At 44.4% G+C, this 23,528-nt stretch overlaps 1 protein-coding gene across 2 annotated transcripts in view; it reads left to right on the plus strand.

The window, feature by feature from the left end:
* Positions 1-3,139: 3,139 nt before the first annotated feature.
* LOC103187291 (sorting nexin-9) overlaps positions 3,140-23,528 on the plus strand; it is a 34,951-nt gene continuing 14,562 nt past the window's right edge. For both annotated transcript variants that reach the window (XM_007906721.2, XM_007906719.2), the window contains exons 1-12: positions 3,140-3,321; positions 5,565-5,648; positions 6,205-6,279; positions 9,967-10,032; positions 11,566-11,605; positions 12,436-12,532; positions 15,037-15,118; positions 16,954-17,079; positions 18,712-18,829; positions 20,203-20,333; positions 21,558-21,658; positions 22,303-22,403. In XM_007906721.2, the coding sequence (XP_007904912.1) occupies positions 3,310-3,321; positions 5,565-5,648; positions 6,205-6,279; positions 9,967-10,032; positions 11,566-11,605; positions 12,436-12,532; positions 15,037-15,118; positions 16,954-17,079; positions 18,712-18,829; positions 20,203-20,333; positions 21,558-21,658; positions 22,303-22,403 (1,033 nt within the window). In that variant the 5' untranslated portion in view covers positions 3,140-3,309. The remainder of the gene's footprint in view (positions 3,322-5,564; positions 5,649-6,204; positions 6,280-9,966; positions 10,033-11,565; positions 11,606-12,435; positions 12,533-15,036; positions 15,119-16,953; positions 17,080-18,711; positions 18,830-20,202; positions 20,334-21,557; positions 21,659-22,302; positions 22,404-23,528) is intronic.

A 23,528-nucleotide genomic window follows, 5' to 3' on the forward strand; every position in this document is an offset into this window, starting at 1 on the left:
CCTACGTTCCCACAAAGCAGTATGAAGAGAAAGCCCCAACAACCGCCACCTCCTCAGGAACAGCTGAATAAGAGATGATTAGAAACAGGTATTAACAACAACAAATTGCATTTACGTAGTGACTTTTCACATCGGGAGGAAGTGCCAAGGCGCTGGACAATGAGGGGTTTGCAGCCGAACTGCGGATTGGGAACAGAGAGGGGTTAGGAGGGCAAGGGGTGTGGAGGAGATGACCGCAGGCACGGCCGAAAAAGGAAAGGTCTCGAGACTGACCTTGAAGGAGGAAAGGGGAAGCGAGGTGGAGGGGCTCTGAGTTAAGAGTTCCAGAGGATGGGGGCAGAAAGGCTGAAGGCCAATAATAATAAAATTATAATAAAAAGTAATAGACAAAAACATGATAATATTTACTATAATACAATAAATATAATAAACATGATAATAATATACGGTCAATTCACTTTACAGTATATTCCGTAAAGCGCTTTGAGACTTCTCGAAAACGTGAAAAGTGCTATATCAAATGCAAGGATTATTATTATTACGGTGTAAAAATAATCTTGGACCATCTACTGTTTTACAGATTAACCAANTTTTTTGTTGCAGAATTTAGCCCACCCTTGCCTGACCACGGTGAGGGAAGGTAAAATCAACCAAGTTTACTAGTACTTGTTTCTCTGCAGCATTCGTTACTGGTAATGTACGTGTGTGCAGCTCAGAGGTAGACAGGCGATGCTCAGCTGCGACACTAGCAACAACAACAACAACAACATGCATTTATTTATCCAGCACCCTTCACATGGGGCAGAGTCTCGGAGCGTTTCTTGGCCACCGATGGTAGAGCGGAGGGGTTTGAGGGACAAGCAGGAGGTCTAACGATATACACTGACTGACAAGTGAACAGCGGTCAGGGTTCTGGAAAGTAATCAGCACATACTGAACCAATGGAATTAAGCAATTAGAAGATTAACCGGACACACTAAATTACACTGAATTTACATATTAGAAAATAATTGTTGGGGTCAAAACTGAGGGAACTGTAGCATCTGAAAACTGCAACTGGATGTGATTGCTGGGTTAGTTATTTTGGCACAAAGTTTGTTGTACTGCAATTAATTGAAGTGTGTGTGTGATGGGCTATAGGATTTCGACCTACAGTGGGAAGTTTTATCTTTGAAAAGCTAAACAGAAAAGCTGCATTGAAATCTAACGCAGGAAAATGCGAGCATCCAAACTGTTTTTCCTTGGTCAGCCGGGTATCTGACACATGCGGAAACCTATCACCTATCAGTTGCTTAAGAGTATACAAACCAAACTGAGAATTCCATGCATCCCATCTACACATGGGAATTGCAGAGATAGATTGTTGGAATGGAATGCGCTCTCTCTCCCTGGAGGGATGCATCCTGTTTACCTAATTCTGGAAAGTATTAGGTTGGCAAGAGCCAAGGCTTGGGGACCCCAGAGTGTGCGTTGGGATTACTGCTGGAGTCTAACCAGCCCAAACCACGTAGCTTGCAATTGATATCACTGTCTGGCAAGCTTTCCCGCCGCTTGTCCGGATAGGACCACCCTACCCATGAGGGCTTTGCCTTGCAGGATTAACAAGAGGTGATTCCCTGCCCACAGTGACTGGTCTGCCCTTCCAGGTTTTGCCGATGGACCAGGCTGGGTTGTCATCAGCAGTGAGTGCCCTGGAATACTGCGGACCCACCTGGCTCAGGAACCGAGCTGGAGACCGTCACGGGGAGGGCTGCCTGGCTCCATTCCAACATTCGGTTGCCAAACACGTCACCTCGCAGCCTGTTCAGCTCCAAGGAGACCCCATTTGTCTCAACAACAACAAGATTACATTTGTATAATGCTTTTCACGTCGGGAGGACGTCCCAAGGCGCTGGACAGTGTACAGCATTTCAAAATGTCTCGTTAAACAATAGCAAACCGATTCTGACCACTGGTGAATAGCAACTTAAGAAAATAAACCAATACAATTATTGTATTTCTCTTGTCAGTTTTGTACTTGGATGTTATTGGGTTGGATGCACCCACTGTCATAGAAGAAATAATAGTTTATGAATGAATTTTCCTGAAATAAGTTTTTTTAAAAAAAACGGCCTTGTGTAAGATAAAGAAACTTAAAGTCTTGCATTCTTTTTCTCGTACCGTTGTTGCGACAGGAAGTTAACCGATAAGTAAATTAAGTTTAGTTTTCAAAAGGAATTTTACAAAACAACACGCTCTGTAACAAACATGTTTATTTGTGGTTGGTTTGAAAACTGTATTTGGCTCAAACCCACTCTTGTGAGATGTCGAACAACCAACTAGGTTACATGCCAGCACAATTGGTAGCACTCTCGCCTCTGAGTCAGAAGGACGTGAAGCCCCATGTGGGAATTTGATCTCACAGTCTAAGCTTACACTCCAGTGTAGTGTTGGTGAAGCCTAGAAATGTTGGAAATACCGTCTCTTGGATGAGATGTGAAAACGAGGTCTCAGCTGCCTGTTCAGGTGGATGTTAAAGGTCCTGTGACGAAAAAAGAAGCGAGTTGCTCACAGTGTCGTGGCCAACAATCCCCACAAATAAAATTGCTCATTCGGTTCATGGCCGTTTGTGGGACATTACTGTGCGCAAATTCACTGCTGCGTTCGCTTACAAAAATACACAGTCGCTAGGCTTTACAGTAATTCGTGTGAAATGCTTTGAGATGTCTCCATTGTGTGATCATGTAGTGTATAAAAATATATAATAATTTGGTCACTCAATCCACGATTGCTGTGTGCAATTTCACCCACAAAATACACAGTCAATTCACTTTACAGTATTTCTGTGAAGCGCTTTGAAACATCTTGAAGACGTGATCAAGCACTCTATCAAATACAAGGATTATTATTATTATTAACATAGCGCCTTTCATGTGGACTGAGCCCAAGCAAAATGGAAGATGCTCAGTAACTGTAGGTCCTGTGGAAAATGTAAGATTTGGGGTCTGATTTAAAGACAAATGGAGCTAATTTCCGCAGCAACCAGTGGAATTGAAAGTAGTTGGCCCTGGGCCAAGGCAGCAGAAGATTCTGTTCCTCAATGAAAAAGGTCCTCAGCAGGGGGACTTGTTGGCCGGTCACGCAAATTGCATCTAGCTGGTAATGTTCATTGACATCCAGCAGGCGGTGATGGATTGACAAGGGGATTAAAGTGCAAAGGGATGATTCTGCTGGATGAGAGAGAGAGAGACCAGAGTCGATCATCAAAGCTGCTCCTTTGGATCATTAAACATCAAATGTTGAGGCTCCATCTACCAGCACCTGGAGAAAATGCCAACCAAGGTAAGAAGAGGCGACGGATTGAACCAGTTTAGTCATTGAGAATAACTCAACATGTGTGTGTGTCTCTCTCTTGAAAGCAAAAGTAACTTGCTTATAATTGAAGTTTAGATGTACGGATCAGACTGTGTTCAATGATTCTGATTGCATTGTAAGAAAAATTGTTTCGCTGAAAAAAATATACAGCCAATTCACTTTGCGCTATATTCTGTGAAGCACTTTAAGACGTCTCGAGGACAAAGATAAGGGGCTATGTCAAATGCAAACATTATTATTACTATGATTATGATTACGAGTCAGTTGTGTGTGCCTGGTTCCCGTTGTTGGTTTAAAAAAAAAGCAACTCAAGGTTTAGACATTTTTTTTAAACAAAATCTAATTTCAAGGCAAATGTGCTTTTATTTTAAGGGAAACTTCTGGGTTTTTTTTGGATGACTTAATAAGTTAATACTTAATAATTAATACTTAATACTTAATAAGGTACTTTGGACTAGATTAAAGGGGAACAAGTATAATAATAATTGAGTTGCAAGTAAGTGAAATGAACTCTTTTAAACCACACAGAGAAACCAGTTTTGGGGGTTTTCCAGGTTCTACCCATGACAACAACAACAAAAGGTTCATAAACATGGAGTCCTGTAGCTTAGTGGTTGGAGCACTTGTCTCGCAAGCAAGAGTTTGATTCCCGGACAGGACAATATGTTGGGCAAGATTCCTTACTCCACACGCCTCTGTTTATGTAGCAGTAAATAGGAACCCGGTTGTTAGTCAATTGGCGGATCGCTTTTTCGAGGGTAATAATCGCTTTATTCCCTTCAATAAAACTAAAAAATGTGGTCACTCAACCCATGACTGTTTGCGGGACGCTGCTTTGCGCAATTGGCTGCCACATTTCCCCAACAAAATATAAAGTCAAGTCAATTCGCTTTACAGTATATTCTGTGAAGCACTTTGAGACATCTTGAAGATGTGATAAGGCGTTATATCAAATGCAAGGATTGTTATGATAACATTTTTAAACAAATTCAAACATTGAGTGAAGCCACAGGGGTTTAAAAGAGCTGAAATCAACAAGCAAATGATAAATAATTGACGTTATTGCTCTCTTTTTCGTCCCTTTAGTTTCTGCTGTACTGAAGTACTATGCCTCGTTCTACATGTTGTATAATAATAATAATCCTTGCATTTGATATAGCCCCTTATCACGTCTTTGAGATGTTTCAAAGTGCCTCACAGAATATACCAATGAAGTGAATTTACTGTAGATTTTGTGAGAGAAACTCAGCAGTCAATTGCACACAGCAGTGTCGCCACAAACAGTCGGGGATTGAGTGACAACTTTTTATTTATGGAAGATTATTGCCCCCAGAAAGTGATCTGCCCATCGACTAACAACTGACTTCCTACTTCCTATTTTGTAAACAGAGGCGTGTGGAGTAAGGAAATGTGCCTATGGTGTCCACAAATTTACATTTAAATAGCAACTTTCACATCGGGAGGACTTTGTGTTTTTCCTATTCTGATCCATGGTCTCTGTAAATCCAAACTGAAAACATTAAACTTGAGATAAAGTAATGTTCTGTAGCAGTTTGTACTCTTACCTTTCAAACGAGAGGACCTGGGTTCAATTCCAGGGTGGGGTGAAACTTTAGGCAAGTTTCCTTGCTCTACCCGCCTATGTTTACCTGACAGTAAGTAGGAACCCAGTTGTTAATCGATTGGGTAATAATCCCTTAACAAGGTGAGATCCTTTCAATAGATGCTTCAAAACAAATAAATAATAATAAAAAATTTGGTCCCTCAATACCCAACTGTTTGTGGGACCCTGGGGTGCAAAATTGGCTACCACGTTTCCACCCACCATGGGCGGTAATCGAACCCGGGTCCTCTTGCTTGTGAGGCAAGCACAGGTGTTTTGTCAGCTGGGTGTCTGACACATGTGGAAACCCATCACCGTGCTTTAGCATCTCCAAAGCAAACAGGATTCCACGCATCCCACCAACACATGGAAATTCCAGAGATAGATTGTGGGAGTGGAACGCGCACTCTCTCCCTGCTTACCTAATTCTGGAAGGTATTAAGGTTGGCAAGAGCCAAGGTTGGGGTAAACTGCTGGAGTCTAACCAGCTAAAATCACATAGCTATCAATGGCAAGCTACGTGGTTTTAGCTGGTTAGACGAATGGCAGTAAAGCTGTGGCATAGTACTACAATCAAAGACTTAGTGCTTGTTTCTTTCTTTCTTAGGCAGTCGTTCAGTGCATCTTCAAAGGTCACACGGAAGGTGAACTAACGCTAACACTGGGAGAGATCATTACAGTTACCAGTCAGGTGAGATGTCTCCAGTAATTGGAGCAACAACATACTATATTCTGGAACCACTGTAACTTACAGCGAGATGCCCTGTTTCGATTTCAAGATCCTCTCACTCGTCTTCAAATCCCTTCATGCCCTGGCACCTCTCTACCTCTCAGACCTGCTTACTCCCCAGCCTCCTGCTGGTCCCTCGTGTCCTCCGTTCCACCATCTGTGGCTGCGCTTTCAGCCACTACGCCCCGACACTCTGGAAGACTCTTCCTCAATCCCTCCACCTTATCCCCTCCTTCCCCATTTTCATGTCACGCCTGAAGACCTTCCTCTTTGACCATGGCCGCGGTCTCTTTCCACCCCCGGCTTGGCGTCACCCTCCGCAACCGGGACACTACCCTGCATGAGGGGCGCTGTATAAATGCAAGTGGTTGTTGTTTCAAGAACTACTGCAAACCGGCCTCAAAATAATGATGCATTTTATTCACCTGGACCTGAGTTAACGATCCATCAAGTCGTTCGTGAATAACCATTTGGAAAGTCAGAGGCTTTCAAAAGACCTGCATAATTGTTTGTCCAGGGCACTGGTGATGGCTGGTTTGAAGGAATCAACTCTAATGGAGAGCATGGACGCTTTCCTGGAAGAAACGTTGAGGTACGATTCACAGTTGCTTTGATTGACAAGGATGTTCCCAGGGATGAGTAGATACAGCTATCAGAAAAGATTGGATAGGTTGCAGCTTTTCTTTCTGGAGGGGAGACAATTAAGAGGAGACCTGATCGAGGGGTTTGATTGTGGAGCCCTGTAGCGTATTGGTTAGAGCCCTCGCTTCGCAAGCGAGAGGCCCCATGTCCGATTCCCAGGCGAGACGAATCCTCAGGCAAATTTCCTTACTCCACGCACCTCTGCAGCAGTAAATTGGAATCCAGTTGTTAGTCGATTGGTGGTTAATAATCCCTTCAAAACAAATAATACAAATAATTTGGTCATTCAAGCCATGACTGTTTGTGGGATGCTGCTGTGCGTAATTGGCTGCCACGTTTCGCCCACAAAATATACCCTTTACAGTATATTCTGTGAAGCGCTTTGAGACGTATACAAATGTCGTTGTCTCACAACGCTATATCAAATGCAAGGATTATTAAGATTCTGAAAGGATTCAATAGGGCGGATGTTAAAGTGATGTTTTCGCTTGCCGCTGAGTCCATCGCTAAAGAACATATAAGGAAGGTAGCTAGTGGTAGATCTAGGAGGAACCTCTCCAGGCAGAGGGTGGTGGAATGTGGAACTTATTGATGAATGCTATGGGTTCATCAAATAGCATCAGTGTATTTCAGAGGAAACTTGATAAATGCACGAGTGAGAAGGGAACAGCGAAGTACAGGAGAGGTGGAGACTCACTTAGACACTTAGAGTGTGAAAACCTGCGCAGACTGACTGAGCTGAATGGCATATTAAAATAAATCGTAACGTGAAGAGTGACAAGGCAACCAAATGTGCTGCAGATGACAAGAAGACAATTCTAGAAGGAGGGACATTTCTGAATCTGGTATGATGGTCACAAAGGTGACTTTCTTTTTTTTTCTTACTCGTGTTTTAATTTACAATATTTGGCAGAAAAGGCACGAGGTGCTGACTGGCCTACTCCTGTTCCTGTGTAATATTTAATTTACAATTAAAATTAAAAAGGCAATCTAACAATTTATGTTTCAAGGCTGAAGAGCCCCAGTTTATTCATTTGTTCCTCATTCCTTGTACTAATGATGATGGTGCTAATAATTTTTGCATTTGATACAGTGCCATATCACAACATCGAGAAGTCTCAAAGAGCTTCACAGGATATAATAATAATCCTTGCATTTGATATAGCGCTTTTCACGTCTTCTAGATGTCTCAAAGCGCTTCATAGAATATGCTGTAAAGTGAATTGACTGTATATTTGTGGGCGAAACGCAGCAGCCAATTGTGCACAGCAGTGTCCTATAAACAGTCGTGGCAAGAAAATGACCAATTTATTATTGTTTTTTTTGGAGGGTTGTTATTAGGCATGTGGCATAAGGAAACTTGCCTAAGGTTTTGCCCTGCCTGGAATTGAACCCAGGTGTCTCGCTTGCACGGCAACTGCTCCAACCACTGAGCTACAGGACTCCACAATATCATTAGGTTTAGAGTAGTTTGGAAAGGTACAAGGAACAATCAAAGGTAAATATACTCAATTGGAAGAGGCTAATTTCAGTGAGTTGAAAAGGGGATCTGGCCCAGGTGGATTGGAAACAACGATTGACGGGTAAAATAGGAAAGAAGCAATGGGAGACCTTCAAGGAGGAGTTAGTTAGAGTACAGACCAAACACATTCCCATGAAGGGAAAAAGTAGGGCAGCCAAAGCAAGAGCTCCCTGGGGATGACTAAGGAAATTGGGATTAAAATGAAACAGAAAAAGGAGGCTTATGATAAATCTCAGGTTCAAATATATTAGAGAATCAAGCGGAATACAGAGTGCAGAGGAGAAATGAAAACGGAAATAAGAGGGGCAAAGAGAGTGTATGAGAAAAGATTAGCAGGTAACCTAAAAGGGAACCCTAAAGTCTTCCATAAACATATAAAGGGCAAAAGGATGGTAAAAGCAGAAGATGATCAGGAACCAAGAAGGAAAACTTCTTGTGAAGGCAGAGGGCATGGCTGAGGCACCGAATGAGTGCTTTGCATCTGTTTTCACAAAAGAGGATGCTGCCAATGTCACAGTAAAGGAGGAGGAGGTAGAGACATTGGGTAGGATTAAAATAGATAGAGAGGAGGTACTTAAAAGATCAGCAGAAATCAAAGTCGAAAAGTCACCCGGTCTGGATGGGATGCATCCTAGGTTGCTGAGGGAAGTTAGGGTGGAAATAGAGGAGGCTCTGGCTACTATCTTTCAATCCTCCTTGGATATGGGAGTAGTGCCTGAGGACTGTAAGCGCTGTTACATCCCTGTTCAAAAAAAGGGAGAGGGATAACCCTGTAATGATGTGGAAATTTCTAGAGAACAAAATCCAGGACAAAATTAATTTTCACTTAGAAAAACACAAGTTAATTAATGACAGTCAACATAGATTTGTTAAAGGCAAATTGTGTCTTACAAACTTAATTGAGTTATTTGAAGATATAACGGAAAGGATTGATGAAGGCAGTGCAGTTGACGTAGTGTATGTGGGCTTTCAGAAGGTGTTTGATAAGGTGCCACATAATAGATGGGTTAGCAATTGAATCCAATGGGATAAAAGGGACAGTGGCAGGCAGCATGGATACAAAATTGACTGGGAGACAGAAAGCAGAGGGTAGGGGTGAATGGTTGTTTTTCAGACCGGAGGGAAGTGTGAGTGGTTCTGCAACTTGTGGAGGGATCTTTATTGTGTTTCTCACCCTGACCTGGGAGTGTGGACCCACAGTGTAGAGGGAACTTTACTCTGTCTCTTACCCTGACCTGGGAGTGTGGATGAACAGTGTAGAGGGAGGCTGTCTTACTTGGCAGAGTTGAGGGGCCTCATGGATGGGGATGATGCTGTGGTCTCAGTGCTCCCGGGAGAGGCCACACATCACGCAGATTGGCTGCTGGTCCTCGGTGCAGTAAAGCTTGAGGGTTTTGTGGTGATTGGGACACATGATACTGCAAAGGGGTTGGACTATATTTTGTGGCAAAATGCAGCAGCCAATTGCCCACAGCAGTGTCTCACAAACAGTCGTGGATTGAGTGACCAATTTTATTTGAAGGATTGTTGGCCAGGACACCGGGACAGAGAAACTCCCTTCTCTTTTCAATAGCGCCATGATATACACCGGAACAGGCAGACAGGACCTCGGTTTAATGTATCATCCGAAAAACAGCCCCTCCAACAATGCAACACCCCCGAGAGTTGGCAGATTACTGCTATCGGGATAGGCTGCGTAGCATAAGTGAGGGTGCTTAAATTTGTAAAAGGGATCAATGACATTAGCATAATTAGGCTGTTCCCACTTGTTGGGCAGTGCGTTACTTGGCAAACAAGCATAAGATGACAACTAGAGGATGTGAAAGAGAATTTAGCAGAACTTCATGCAGAGGGAAGTGAGACTGTTGAATTAATCGTTTGAAGCTGGTGGTATCAGGAAGCAAAGACGCATTTAAGAGGAAGCTAGATATACAAATGAGAGAGAAGGGAATAGAAAGGTATGGGAGGGAGGAAGGAATGGGTGGAGACTCATGTGGATTGTAAACACTGGCACGGACTTGTTGGTCCGAGTGGCTTGTTTCCATTTTGTACAGTCTATGAAAATCTATGGTATAAAGCTGATTCTCCCTCATTTTTTTTTAAACCATTCTCCAGTTATTCCATGAGGATGAAGCCTTGCCTGAATATGAGACAATTTATGAGGAGCCGGATTACACCGAGGTACAAAGAAACAATACTTTGTTCTTCAGGACAATCGATGCAATGTTCTGTTTTCTTAAACTCAAGGTCTGCATTCTCGGGTTTAAATCCTTCCTCATGTCCCTCCCTACTTCTGTGACCTGACCACACGCAGCCACCACCCTCCCCAGCACGCCCAGCCCCCACCCAGCACGCCCAGCCCCCACCCAGCACGCCCAGCCCCCACCCAGCACGCCCAGCCCCCACCCAGCACGCCCGGCCCCCACCCAGCACGCCCGGCCCCCACCCAGCACGCCCGGCCCCCACCCAGCACGCCCGGCCCCCACCCAGCACGCCCGGCCCCCACCCAGCACGCCCGGCCCCCACCCAGCACGCCCGGCCCCCACCCAGCACGCCCGCCCCCCCCCCCCGGCCCCCACCCAGCACGCCCGGCCCCCACCCAGCACGCCCGGCCCCACCCAGCACGCCCGGCCCCCACCCAGCACGCCCGGCCCCCACCCAGCACGCCCGGCCCCCACCCAGCACGCCCGGCCCCCACCCAGCACGCCCGGCCCCCACCCAGCACGCCCGGCCCCCACCCAGCACGCCCGGCCCCCCACCCAGCACGCCCGGCCCCCACCCAGCACGCCCGGCCCCCACCCAGCACGCCCGGCCCCCACCCAGCACGCCCGGCCGCGCCCCCCACCCAGCACGCCCGGCCCCCACCCAGCACGCCCGGCCGCCCCCCTCACCCAGCACGCCCTGCCGACCCCTCCCCCCCCCACCCAGCCAGCCGCACCCCGCCCAGCCAGCGGGTAGTGGAGTGGGAAGTAAGCAGGTCGGAGAGGTAGGGAGGTGTCAGGGTTTGAAGGGATTTGAAAACAAGTGTGAGGATCCTGAAATCAATCCATTCGGCGATAGGGAGCCAGTAGAGCCGAGCTAGGACTGCTGTGATGGGGGTACAGAGTTTAGTGAAGGTGAGTATGTGGGCAAGGGAATTTTGGATTAGCTGGATCATGTTTAATTTAACTTAATTTAAGAGAGGTGTTCAAAATTATGAGGGGTTTAAATAGAGTAAATAAGGAGAAACTGTTTCCATAGGCGGGTGAGTCGGTAACCGGAGGACACAGAATTAAGATAGTTGACAAAAGAACCAGAGGGCAGATGAGCAGAATTGTTTTCACATAGAAAGTTGTTACGATCTGGAATGCATTCATAGAATCATAGAATTGTACAGCACCGAAGGAGGCCATTCGGCCCATTGTGTCTGTGCCGGCTCTTTGAAAAGAGCTGTCCAAATCAATCCCACTTCTCCACTCTCTCCCCGAAGCCCTGCAAATGTGTCTTTCCCAAGTGTCCACTGTCTGAAAGGGCGGTGGAAGCAGTTTTGATAATAACTTTCAAAAGTGAATTGGATAGGTACTTGAAAAGGAAAAAAATTGCAGGACTATGGGGCGAGAATGGTCGAGTGGGATTGATTGGATAGCCCGAATGGCCTCCTTCTGTGCTGTAAGATTCTATGATTTTATGTCTGTAAATAAATATTTCTGACCATGTTCACTTTTCTTTCTACAGATCAAACCACTGAATACTGACAACTGTTCAGTCTTTTCTGGTATGTACTCATCGTCACCTATAAATGACGAGCTATGTTTTAACTCTACGGTCATATCCACGCTTGTGTTAGCACCCTGTAATTTAATTCATGATTTAATTCATGAAATGCTCCTCATAAGCATGAGGAGTATTTCCTAACGGTAGATCCCTGGAATCACTCTGACACATGCGGAAATCCATTATCCTGCTTAAGAGTATCTCAACCGAACTGAGAATTCCATGCATCCCAACTACACATATTAATCCCCAGAGATAGATTGTTGGAATGGAATATGCTCTCTCTCTCCCTGGAGGGACACATCCTGCTTACCTAATTCCGGAAGGTATGAGGTGCGGGTTGGCAAGAGCCAAGGCTTGGGGACCCCAGAGTGTGCGTTGGGGTAACTGTTGGAGTCTAACCGGCTGAAACCACTTTAGCTTGCCATTGATAGCGCAGTCTGGCAAGCTTTCCCACTGCTTGTCCAGCTAGGACCACCCTATCCATTAGGGCTTTGGCTTGCAGTGTTAACAGGTGCTGAGTGGCATAAGTCCCTGCCCACACAATGACTGGTCTGCCCTTCAGGGCAGATGAGCCAGGCTGGCTGTGCTGTCATCAGCATTGCCCTGGAATACTGCGGACTCATCTGGCTCAGGATCTAGACCACTGAGACTGCCACAGAGGGCTGGCTCGATTCCGACATTTGGAATGCCAGGCAGGTCACGTGGGAGCCAGTTCAGCTCCAAGGAGACCTCACTTATTTCATATTCAAGATAAATGCATAGATATTTCATACCCGGAGTTGTCCCAACACTGTAGGTTACTAAACATTTCTGCCATTCTCATTACAGAATTTCTGGAATCAGATTATGAGCTAATATCCTTTGGGCTAGAGGAGGGGAAAGACAATCTTGAACAAATGTTAAAAAGCAACAGGAAGACAAGCAGGTAAAAAGGGATTCCAAATAATAATGTAACGTAAATGGGGTTTTGACAGAGTAAATAAGGAGAAACTGTTTCCTCTGGCGGGTGGGTCATTAACCAAAAGACACAGATTTAAGATAATTGGCAAAAGAACCAGAGGGGGAGATGAGAATTATTACGATCTGGAATGCACTGCTTGAAAGAGTGGGGGAAGCAGATTCGATAGCAACTTTCAAAAGGGAATAGGATAGGTACTTGAAAAGGAAAAATGTTCAAGGCTATGGGGTAAGAGCAGGGGAGTGGGATGAGTTGAATAGCTCTTTCAAAGAGCTGCCACTGGCCTGATGGGCTGAGTGGCCTCCTTCTGTACTGTAAGTTTCTATGATTCTAAACAAAATCGGATTTATGGCATTCATGTAATTCATTTCATGTGTCAAATTGCTGGAGGTTAAGATGGTTCCACCTCCAAAGTCTTGATTGTCTGTGAGTTATTAATTCTTGTCTGTCAGTTACTAATTCCTGTCTATGATTGGTACTGAGCAGAACCCTGAACACGAGGATCTTGAGACATCCTTCTTGACATCAAAAGATGCTTCATATACATAAATTGTTGTTGTTAAGGGTTGACTGCAGAGTCTTATGGGGAGGAGAAAAGGCTATGTTACCTGATGTCACATTCGATTGTACTTTATACCCAGCCTAACTTCCTTTGGTGGTGCATCAATTTCTAAAGAGACGTGTGGATGTACATCTCTTATATCAGACTGCAGTTTGTGAACCAGAACTTCACAGATTATAGGTGATTAACAACAACAACAAATTATATTTGTATAACGCCTTTCACGTCAGGAGGATGTCCCAAGGCATTGGTTAGTCAGAGAATTGGACCCGAGCAAGGGGTTTGGATTAGGAGGGGTGGAGGGCAGGGAGGGTAAGGATAGGCGGGTGACCGAAGGCCGAAGAGTAGTGTCTTGAGACGGCCCTTGAAGGCAAGGGAGCGAGGTGAAGGGACTGTGGGATGCAGTGAGGATGAAGGCCTTACCAACAATGGTGGGGCGGGCTGGCGGGGGATGTGGAGCAGGACAGAGCCTGCTGAGCAGAGGGAGCGCACAGGTCAATATGGAGTTAGCAGGTCACAGAGGAAAGGAAGGGCAAGCATGGAGGGATTTGAAGGAAATTAAAACTTACTTGCCTCAATAGAGCACGAGCAGCTTAGGTTCTCAGAGGTTCTAGTAATTCCATATTTGGGAGATAAAGTGCCACTTTGTTCAGCTTGTCCATTCGCATTTTGTTGGCTAATCCTACAGTAACACTGGCTGACATGGAGAAATCAATCATTCAGGCAAGCCTAACTACACAGGTAACGGATTCATTTTCTTGTGTAGTTTACAAGGGAAGAAAATAAAATAATCAGAAGCATTTTACACAGAAGAACACGGCATAATATACATGAAATTCACTTTACAATATATTCTGTGAAGAGCTTTGAGATGTCTCGAAGACGTGATGAGGCACTATATCAAATGCAAGAGGATTATTAAGGATTATTAAAATACAATTGTAAGATTTGGGTGTGATTTTGAATATGACAAAGTTTAAACCTTTTGCTCTCAGTACCTTGAGACTGATGCAGGTACAAAGTACAGTCAACAGTCACTTAAATTTTGGACCATAATAATAATAGTAATCCTTGCATTTGATATGGTGCCTTACCATGTTGCTGCGTTGGCTGAGTGGCAATCTTTCCTTTTCCTTGCCAGTGACAGAAAGCAAGGTGGCCCAACTGGCGGCCCACAGGCCAGATCCGGCCCTCGGGCTGATTTCATCCACCTGTGCCCCCACCCCATTTAATTTCATCTGGTCCACCTGCTCCCTCCATAACCATTAAATATTATGTGATGTTTCTGGAAGGGTAACACGAAAATATTGATTATGCAGACGTTTCTCTGGTAGGACATCCAGCCCTCAGCAGCCAAAAAGTTGGACCATTCAGTGTCAAACACACGACTGACCAGAAAAGAAAAGGGGAAGCGAGGTTGATATTTTAGATCTATTTGGATAGGTAGATAAAAAAGTGAGTGAAAAGGCTGTAATGACTCGTGCAAACACGTTAGATGAGGAAGTGTTCAGTCCTTAACCCACCAAGGCCTATACAAAGCCTTCTGCTTACAAGCCCGGTGAAGTGCCTCGATACATTGCACCAGATGCCAACAGCCCTGTTAAGTGACTCCTGCATTGACGAAACACAGTGTGCGGGCACAATTCTCCAGCACAACCAAACAAGGGGGATTGAGCAGTGCAAACTAATGCTGGTCTACATGCCGCTGAAATGGCAGCTCATCTCACGTGGGCCGTGACGATAGCAGCCGGAAAGGACGTGTGAGTGGATCCTATTCTGAGCTTGAGCTTGTACCTGACTGTTGCATGTGGAAGTGGTATCTATGGTGAACAAAGCCTAGGTTGCACCACAACAGATTGAACTGTGTCTCTCTCTGATAATATAACCACTTCTCCGGGTGTTTTTGCAGAGTGTATCATTTCACAAAAACAGAAGCAGAACCCTTCATCCTGGGAAAAACTGTGAAAACCACAACAAAAATAGCAATGATCGTGAGTAAGCATTTGATCATCTAACCTTACCTTTACCCTTAATAATCCCTTCAAAAATATATAATAGTTTGGTCACTCCATCCATGATTGCAGTACGCAATTAGCGACCACGTTTCACTCACAAAATATACAGTCAATTAACTTTACAGTGTATTCTGTGAAGTGCTTTGAGACGTCTCGAAGACGTGATAAGGTGCTATATCAAAGGCAAGGATTATTATTATCGCATAAGATCTTTTTTAACCATACGGTTTCCCCAACGTGTTTTACTCTGTGGGTTCACTGCAGATGCCTACAGATACATTCTCATGTTGAGAAATCCTGGCAGTGTTTTTAAGCCTTGAGAGCTGACTGCACCAATATGAGTTGAAAGGGAAGTAGTACGTCTTTGTTCCTTAAATCTTTTCAGGGTTTACACAGAAGGATACTGTGGCTTTAAGTCATTAGCAGGAGGATCAGTCAGCGGTGAATGTGAATTCTACATTTTTTAAACATTAAAAAAATCTATCAGTAAAGTTATACTAATTGATGTAAATCGCAACACAATATAAGATCACACAGCATTCATATCATAGAATCATAGAATTATGCAGCACAGAAGGAGGCCATTCAGCCCATTGTGTCTGTGCCGACTCTTTGAAAAGTGCTATCCAAATCAATCCCACTCCCCCGCTCTTTCCCCATAGTCCTGCAAACTTGTCCTCCCCAAACAATTATCTACATATACATACAGTTTACAAATAATAATAATAATTCTATCATTTGATATAGTGCCTCATTGTGCCATTGAGATGTCTGAAAGTGCTTCACAGGATTTTACTGTATACTTATAGGTGAATACAAGCAGCTGATTTGCACATGGCAATGGCAATGTCCCACAAACAGACATGAAGTGAATGACTGATTTTATTTTGGAGGATTGTCAGCTAGGACACTGGGAGAGAGAAACTCTCTTCTCTTATCGAATAGTGCCTTGAGGCCTTTAACATCCACCTGAACAGGCAGGCAGGACCTTGCTTTCATGCCTGATCTGAACGATGGCTCAGGAACACCCATAACCAATGCATAATACGTAGTTCACTCATTATGTCCCTCGAAAAAACATGACCTTGCCAGAAGGATGAAGAAGCAGTTTTTAAAAAAAAGGAACTTATGATCATCCAAGAGCAAGAATAAAGATAATTCTGCGCCTGTAGAAATAGCACTGCTATTACCAGAAAGTGGGGTGTAGTACTGGGGGAGCACTGCACTATCAGAGGTGTCATTCTGCAGATAATAATCCTTGCAATTTGATATAGCACCTTATCATCGTTGAGACTTCTCTAAGTGTTTACAGGATGCACTGTAAAATGAATTGTCTGTATGTTTTGGGGCGAAATGAGGCAGCAAAATGCTCACAGCCGTGTCCCACAAACAGTCGTGGATTAAGTGACCAAATTACTTAATTAATTTTTTTGAGGTATTATTAATCCCAGAAAGCGATCCGCCAATCAACTAACACACGGGTTCCGACTTACTGTCAGGCAGACAGAGGCGGTTTCAGTATGAAAACTTGCCATTGGTCTGGGAATTGAACCCAAATCCTCTTTCTCGCTTGTTTCCAAGCACTCTTAAGACCTATCTTTTCAACAGGGCCAAGGTAACTTCCCCCCCCCCCCACCACCCAGCTCGGGCTCCCAGTATGCTGTGTGAAGCGCTTTAGGCGTATTTCCAATGTGAAAAGCGGCATATAAATGTAAATTGTTGTTGTTTGCATCAGTGATGCCTTTGACCCACAGAAATCAGATCAGATTGTTATCACCTGAAATTAACGTGGTGCTTTACGTTTGCTTTAGTTCAACGAGAACGGTGCATCCTGGATTTATCCTATTGTTCCGTTAGAATGCACCGTAACCAATCCACAGATGGGATCCAAATATTCTGGAATGAAGAAATATATTTCTTACCAAATTACACCTAATGTAAGTATGAGTTACAGAGAGTTGAGACACAGGAGGAGGCTGTTCAGCCTAATCCATTAGATCATGGCTGATCTTCAACTCCAATTTACCCGCCCTTGCCCGTTATCCCTTGACACCCTGACCTAACAAACATCTATTCCTCAGTCTTGACAATGTGAATGGATCCAGCCATAATCCACAGCCTTTTGGGGGAGTGCGTTCCAGTTTTCCACTAACCTTTGCGTGAAAAAATGCTTCCTGATTTCACTCCTAAATGGCTTAGCTCTACTTTTAAGTTTATAACCCCTTGTTTTGGATTTCCCCACCAGAGGAACTGGTTTCCCTGAAGCTACCCTATCAAATCCCTTTTTCTTTTTAAATCTTTCTCTTAAAATGAACACTTGGGTCACATAGACTCATAGAATGTTAAACACAGAAGAAAGGTGCTATCAAATCTACTTCCACCACCTTTTCAGGCAGTGCATTCCAGGCCGTAACAAGTCTTTTGAATTCTGATGCTATCTTATTGGAAGGAATATTAAACCAAAGTTAAACGATGTAAGTTAAGTCTTGGCACTTTAACATTTCTATTTCACCAACATAATCAGCACAATCACACCCGGCCTGCTTCATATCTCCTGCCCCTATCTGTCCCACCATCGGCAGTCAGGCTTTCAGCCTATCTGCCCCATCTTGGTGTCCCTCCAACTCTCCCTGCCAAACTCCCCCCACCCTCACCTCATCCACGGTCTGTCTCAAGACCTTCCACTTTGACCACGCCTCCGGTCATCTTTCTTTCCCCTCCCCACCCCCTTCAGCTCCCAGCCACAGCTGAGGTGCAAGAACCATCAAGCACCTTGAGGCATCCTCCCAATGTGATAGGTGCTGTATAAATGTAAACTTGTATTGTATTTACAATATATCCTGTAAAGTGCTTTGAGAGGCCTTGATGACATGTTAAGGCATCATAACAAATGCAAGGATTATTATATTGTAAATGGTTCATTATCCCACTGATGTGGAATCCTGCAGCGTACTGATTAGAGCGTTCACCTCATACGTGAGAAGACCTGGTTACCTCTGCTTACCTAGATTGAGTGGATTGAGTGACCAATTTTTTTTGAGGGATTATTATCTCCAGTTAGACATCCGCTGATTGGCCAACAACTGGGTTCCTACTTACTGCTAGGTTAACAGAGGTGTGTGGATTAAGGAAACTTGCCGAAAGTTTTGCCCTGTCCAGGAATCAAACCCGGGTCCTCTCACTTGCGAGGCGAGTGCTCTAACCACTGAGTTACAGGACTCCACTGTAAAGTTTTAATCCCCCTCCACTGTAAAGATCATTGATTCGACTCTTTCCAAATCAATGAACAAATGAAAATGACTCAACAGCTTACAGCTTGGATGTCTCAATCAGTGGGTCGGAGGAGCGGGTCTGCCACAGTTAAGGGTCGGCAATAATCACTGCGCCAAGAAAAACTGCTTCAAGAGAGAAAAGTGATGGATCTAGGGAACGGTGAAGAGCGTTTTGGAAAATGCTGCGAGCTGTAGCTGTTTATTTGAGAGTTCTAGTAAAAATGTTTGCTTCCTGACACTCACTCACTCACTCACGTGGAACACTTTAAAGCGACTTAATTTCTTAACGTTTTGTAGGACACCGATAAATCAGTGTATCACCGATACAAACATTTTGACTGGCTGCACTGTCGACTGCTAGAGAAATTTGGCTCATTAATCGCCATCCCACTCCTGCCCGAGAAAGACATCCCATGTGAGTAATCTTTTGGAGGGTCAGCCGGGTGACTGACCCACGTGAGTAACGTGTTGTCAGCACACTTGGGACATGCCTGAGGTTTCCGTCACGGTGGTCAAAGTTCATTATGAATAGGAGAAGACTGCACTGCGTTATATCGTTGTCAAAATGTCCGATCTGTTATTAATATGGCATTGCTAATGACAGCACAGCCAGCCTGGCTCCTTGGCAAGACAACAGAATCCTACCACTCAGCTCCTTTTAACCCTGAAACGCAAAGTCCTAATGGGTAGGGTGGTCCTAGCTGGATACGCAGTGGGAAAGCTTGCCGGACATCAATGTGAGCTGGTTAGACTCCAGCAGTTACCCCCAACGCGCACTCAAGCCTCAGCTCTTACCAACCTGTGCCTAATACTTTCCGGAATTAGGTAAGCAGGATGCATGCCTCCAGGGAGAGAGAGAGAGGGCATTCCATTCCAACAAACTATCTCTGGGGTTTCCATGCATAGGTGGGATGCATGGAAATCACAGCTTGGTTTGGATCCTCTTAAGCACGGTGATGGGTTTCCGCATGTGTCAATCACCCGGCTGACCACAAAAAAATTAATATGGATGAAATGAACAAGAGACAATGCAGAAATTTCCCCTGAAAATATTATTGAGTCTTTATCTAACTGACACAATTGGCTAAATGTTGTCATTCGTGGTTTACCCACAAAATATAGTCAATTCACTTTACAGTATACTCTTTGAAGCGCTTTGAGAAGTCCCAAAGATAACAATAACTTGCATGTACATAGTGCCCCTCACACAGGGTAGCATCCAAGAGCACTTGACGCTAAGTTGGGGGGAGAAGGGAGGTGACATAGGTTGAAGAGGAAGGTTTTCAGGCGTGACCTGAAGATGGGGAAGGATGCGGCAAGGCGGAGAAATAGAGGAAGAGTGTTCCAGAGTTTCATGGCGTAGTGGTTGAAAGTGCGGCCACCGATGATGGAATGGAGGGCACGAGGGACATGCAGGAGGCTGGAGCCAGCCAAGTGGAGGCAGTGGGTTGGGGGTAAACAGGTTGAAGTGAGAGGGAGGTGCCAGAGCACCAAGGGATTTGAAAACCAGTGTGAGGGTCTTGAAATCGATTCATTCGGTGATAGGGAGTCAGTGGAGCCTGGCTAGAAATGGTGTGATGGGGCTACGGAGTTTAATGAAGGTGAGCATGTGGGCAAAGGAAGTTTTGGACTTGCTGGATCTTTTGGATGGTGGAGCCGGCGGAGACCGTCGAGGTGGTCGTAATAAAGCACTAAGTCAAATGCAAGGATTGTTAATATTATTTTTTGACTGTCCGTTTACGTTTTATTTTCGCACGTTTTCCCTCTGAAAATATTTTCTACCTCTAGGGCGCTTCAGTGATGAATTTGTGCTGGGTCGAATGGGTGGTTTACAGGCCTGGATAAACCGCATGTCTCGCCACCCTGTTGTCGCGCACAGTGACATCTTCCAACATTTTATCAGAACCACAGACGTGAAAGTGAGTACTCAGCCAGTGCTTGCAGATGATCAAAATCATACCGAGCATAATATACAACAACAACAACAACAAGATTAAATTTGTATAGCAAGAAACATTTATGTTCCGCCTTTTTTGTATTTAAGAATTTGCCAAATTCTGGATGCTGTGAAATAATAATAATAATCCTTGCATTTGATATAGCCCCTTATCACATCTTCGAGATGTCTCAAAGCGCTTCGCAGGATATACTGTATAGTGAATTGACTGAATATTTTGTAGGCGAAAATGTGGCAGCCAATTGTGCACAGCAGTGTCCCACAAACAGTCGTCGATTGAGTCAGTCACTGAATTTATTATTATTATTATTTTCAAGAGATTATTAGCCCCAGAAAAGCAATCACCAATCAACTAACAACTGGGTTCCTACTTACTGCTGGGTAAACAGAGTCGTGTGGAGTAAGGAAACTTGCCCAACGTTTCGCCCCGCCCGGGAATTGAACCCAGGTCCTCTCGATTGTGAGGCGAGTGCTCTAACCACTAAGCTATAGGACTCCATATAATAGAAATTATAATAGAAATGCTACATAAACAGAGCGAATCTAGCCACAGGTGGAATTTCTTTCCAGTTGTTGGGCAGATGAGATTTATTGTGTATATGTGCTCAATAGAGGACCTCTTTGTTTTGGGAGCGCCTGCACCAAAATTGGAAAAGTTGCCTTTGTGAGCAAAAAGCAATCAGAACCACTTCAATAAGCACAAATGGAAATAATGCAGAAGCTCACTGCCTTGCATCAGATAATGCCCTGTGGACAGTAATTTGCATTTGCCCATTCTTGCTTATGGAACTGGAGTCCTGTAGCGTATTGGTTAGAGCACTCGCCTCACAAGCGAGAGACCTGTGTTCGATTCCCGGGCAGAATGAAACCTTAGGCAAGTTTCCTTACTCCACACACCTCTAGCAGTAAGTCGGAATCCAGTTGGTAGCTGATTCCCGAATCGCTTTTCCGGGGGTAATAATCCCTCCAAAAAAAGCTGAAACTAAAAATAATAATTTGATGACTGTTTGTGAGACACTGTTGTTTCGGGCAAAAAAAATGTACTAGTCAATTCACTTTACAGTATATTCTGAGAAGTGCTTTGAGACATCTCAAAGTCATGATCAGGTGCTATATCAATTGCAAAATTATTATTATATTATTATAATAATGGATGATGGAAAGCTGCAGTGTTGATAACTTCCAGGAATGGAAAATTGGCAAACGAATAGCAGAAAAAGATGAAGCAGTTGGAGGAATGATCTTCGCTGAGGTTATGGCATCATCAGAGTTCAGGCTGCTGGATGGGTAGGTGCCTTCTCTACAGGTCAACCCAACTAATGACCCACTTGGCTAACATGCGCCTGCTATGTGTCCTTCCTGCCCTCAGAGTGGCCGACTTTTTATCCAAAACACCCCTCACCTCAGGAACTCCACACCTCTATTTAGCTGTTAATGCGGTTACAACAACTTGCATTTCTATAGCTCCCTTCTCATGTCTATTTTGTGAAGTCCGTAGAAAGAGACCTGTAGCTTAGTGGTGAGAGCACTCGGCTCGCAAGCAAGAGACCTGGGTTCAATTCCCAGCAGTGCGAAATGTTGGGCAAGTTTCCTTACTTCACACGCCTCTGTTTACCTAGCATTTACCAAGAAGGAACCCGGTTGTTAGTCGATTGGTAGATCGCTTTCCAGGGGTAATAATCCCGTCCTCAAAAAATAAAAAAATGGGTCACTCAATCCACGACTGTTTGTGGGACTCTGCTGTGCGCAATTGGCTGCCATGTTTTCGCTACAAAATACACTTTACAATATTCTGCGAAGCGCTTTGAGATGTCTCAATGACCCCGTATCAAATGGAAGGACTATTATTATCACCGTGTTAGTTAACTTAGTTGTGCAGCTCTTTATATTTGTTGACGAGATTTTTGTTTCGATTTATTTTATACCGACAGCGAAGAAACAGAAATGTTTCTGACCTTCGTAAAATGTTTGGGAGAAAGTATTAAAAACCTCACAACAGTGGTGGAGGAACACTGGATACGGAACACTGGAAGTACGTAATTGTTAAATCGTTACTTATTTTACAAGTGTTTTATCTATTCCCTAAAAGCAATACCATTCAAGAACATATAAATTAGCTGGACGAAAGAAGACCAAGGTCCATCCCGTTCGCCTTCCACCATCCTGGCAGTCCCATGCATATGTCGTGCTCCAAACTATTCACTGTAGCTCAAGATATTATTTCCTAACAGAAATCTATCCAATTTGTCGTTGAAAGAATCAATACTTTCTGCTTCCTCCATCTCCCAACAGGGAGCCTGTTCCATATATTTACTGCCCGCTCACTGAGGTATTGTTTCCGCAGATTTGTTCTGACTTTACCCCCCCCTTCAATCGCGGGCTGTGCCCTCTGGTTCTTCTTATCATGACTACATTATCTGGTCCCTTTAGAATCTTAAAAACTGTAATCGTATCATCCCTCATGTTTCTCAACTCCAGTGTGAACACACCCAGTCTATTTAATCGCTCCTCATAGTCCAGTCCCTCTGTCCCCTCAATCATTTTGGTTGCCCTCCTCTGTATCCTCCTAATCGTTCCAATATCCTTTTTATATCGCGGTGACCAGAACTGCACACAGTATTCCAAGTGTGGTCGCACAGGTGATTTACAAAGTGGCAGGATTGCCCCACCCATTTCGGCTCAATATTGCCCTTTCAATACAACTCACCCAACCATTTCTGTTAAAGGGAAGTGAACTGATGGACATGTATTTATGGTGACCCCTAAAGCCTGATTGTATGGACCCAAACCATTGCTTTATAATACCTTTAATAGGCTAAAGAAAAGTGTTGTTTTCCTGCTGGTCCTCTTGTCTTAAATTCCTTCCTCATCTGAAATCACCCAATTTGGAACATAGAAACAGGAGTAGGGCTTCCAGCCCCTCGGGCCTGTCCCATCATCCTTTTAGATCACGGCTGATCTGTACCTCAACTCTAATTACCCACGTTTGCCCCATATCCCTTGATACCCCGACCTAACAAACATCTATCCACCTCAGTCTTGAAAATGTGAATGGATCCAGCATCCACAGTCTTTTGGGGGAAGGGACTTCCACATTTCCACTACCCTTTGCGTGAAAAAATGCTTCCTGATTTTACTCCTAAATGACCTAGCTCTA

The sequence above is a fragment of the Callorhinchus milii genome, unplaced genomic scaffold (assembly GCF_018977255.1).
Source record: "Callorhinchus milii isolate IMCB2004 unplaced genomic scaffold, IMCB_Cmil_1.0 Scaffold4, whole genome shotgun sequence".
Lineage (NCBI taxonomy): Eukaryota > Metazoa > Chordata > Chondrichthyes > Chimaeriformes > Callorhinchidae > Callorhinchus > Callorhinchus milii.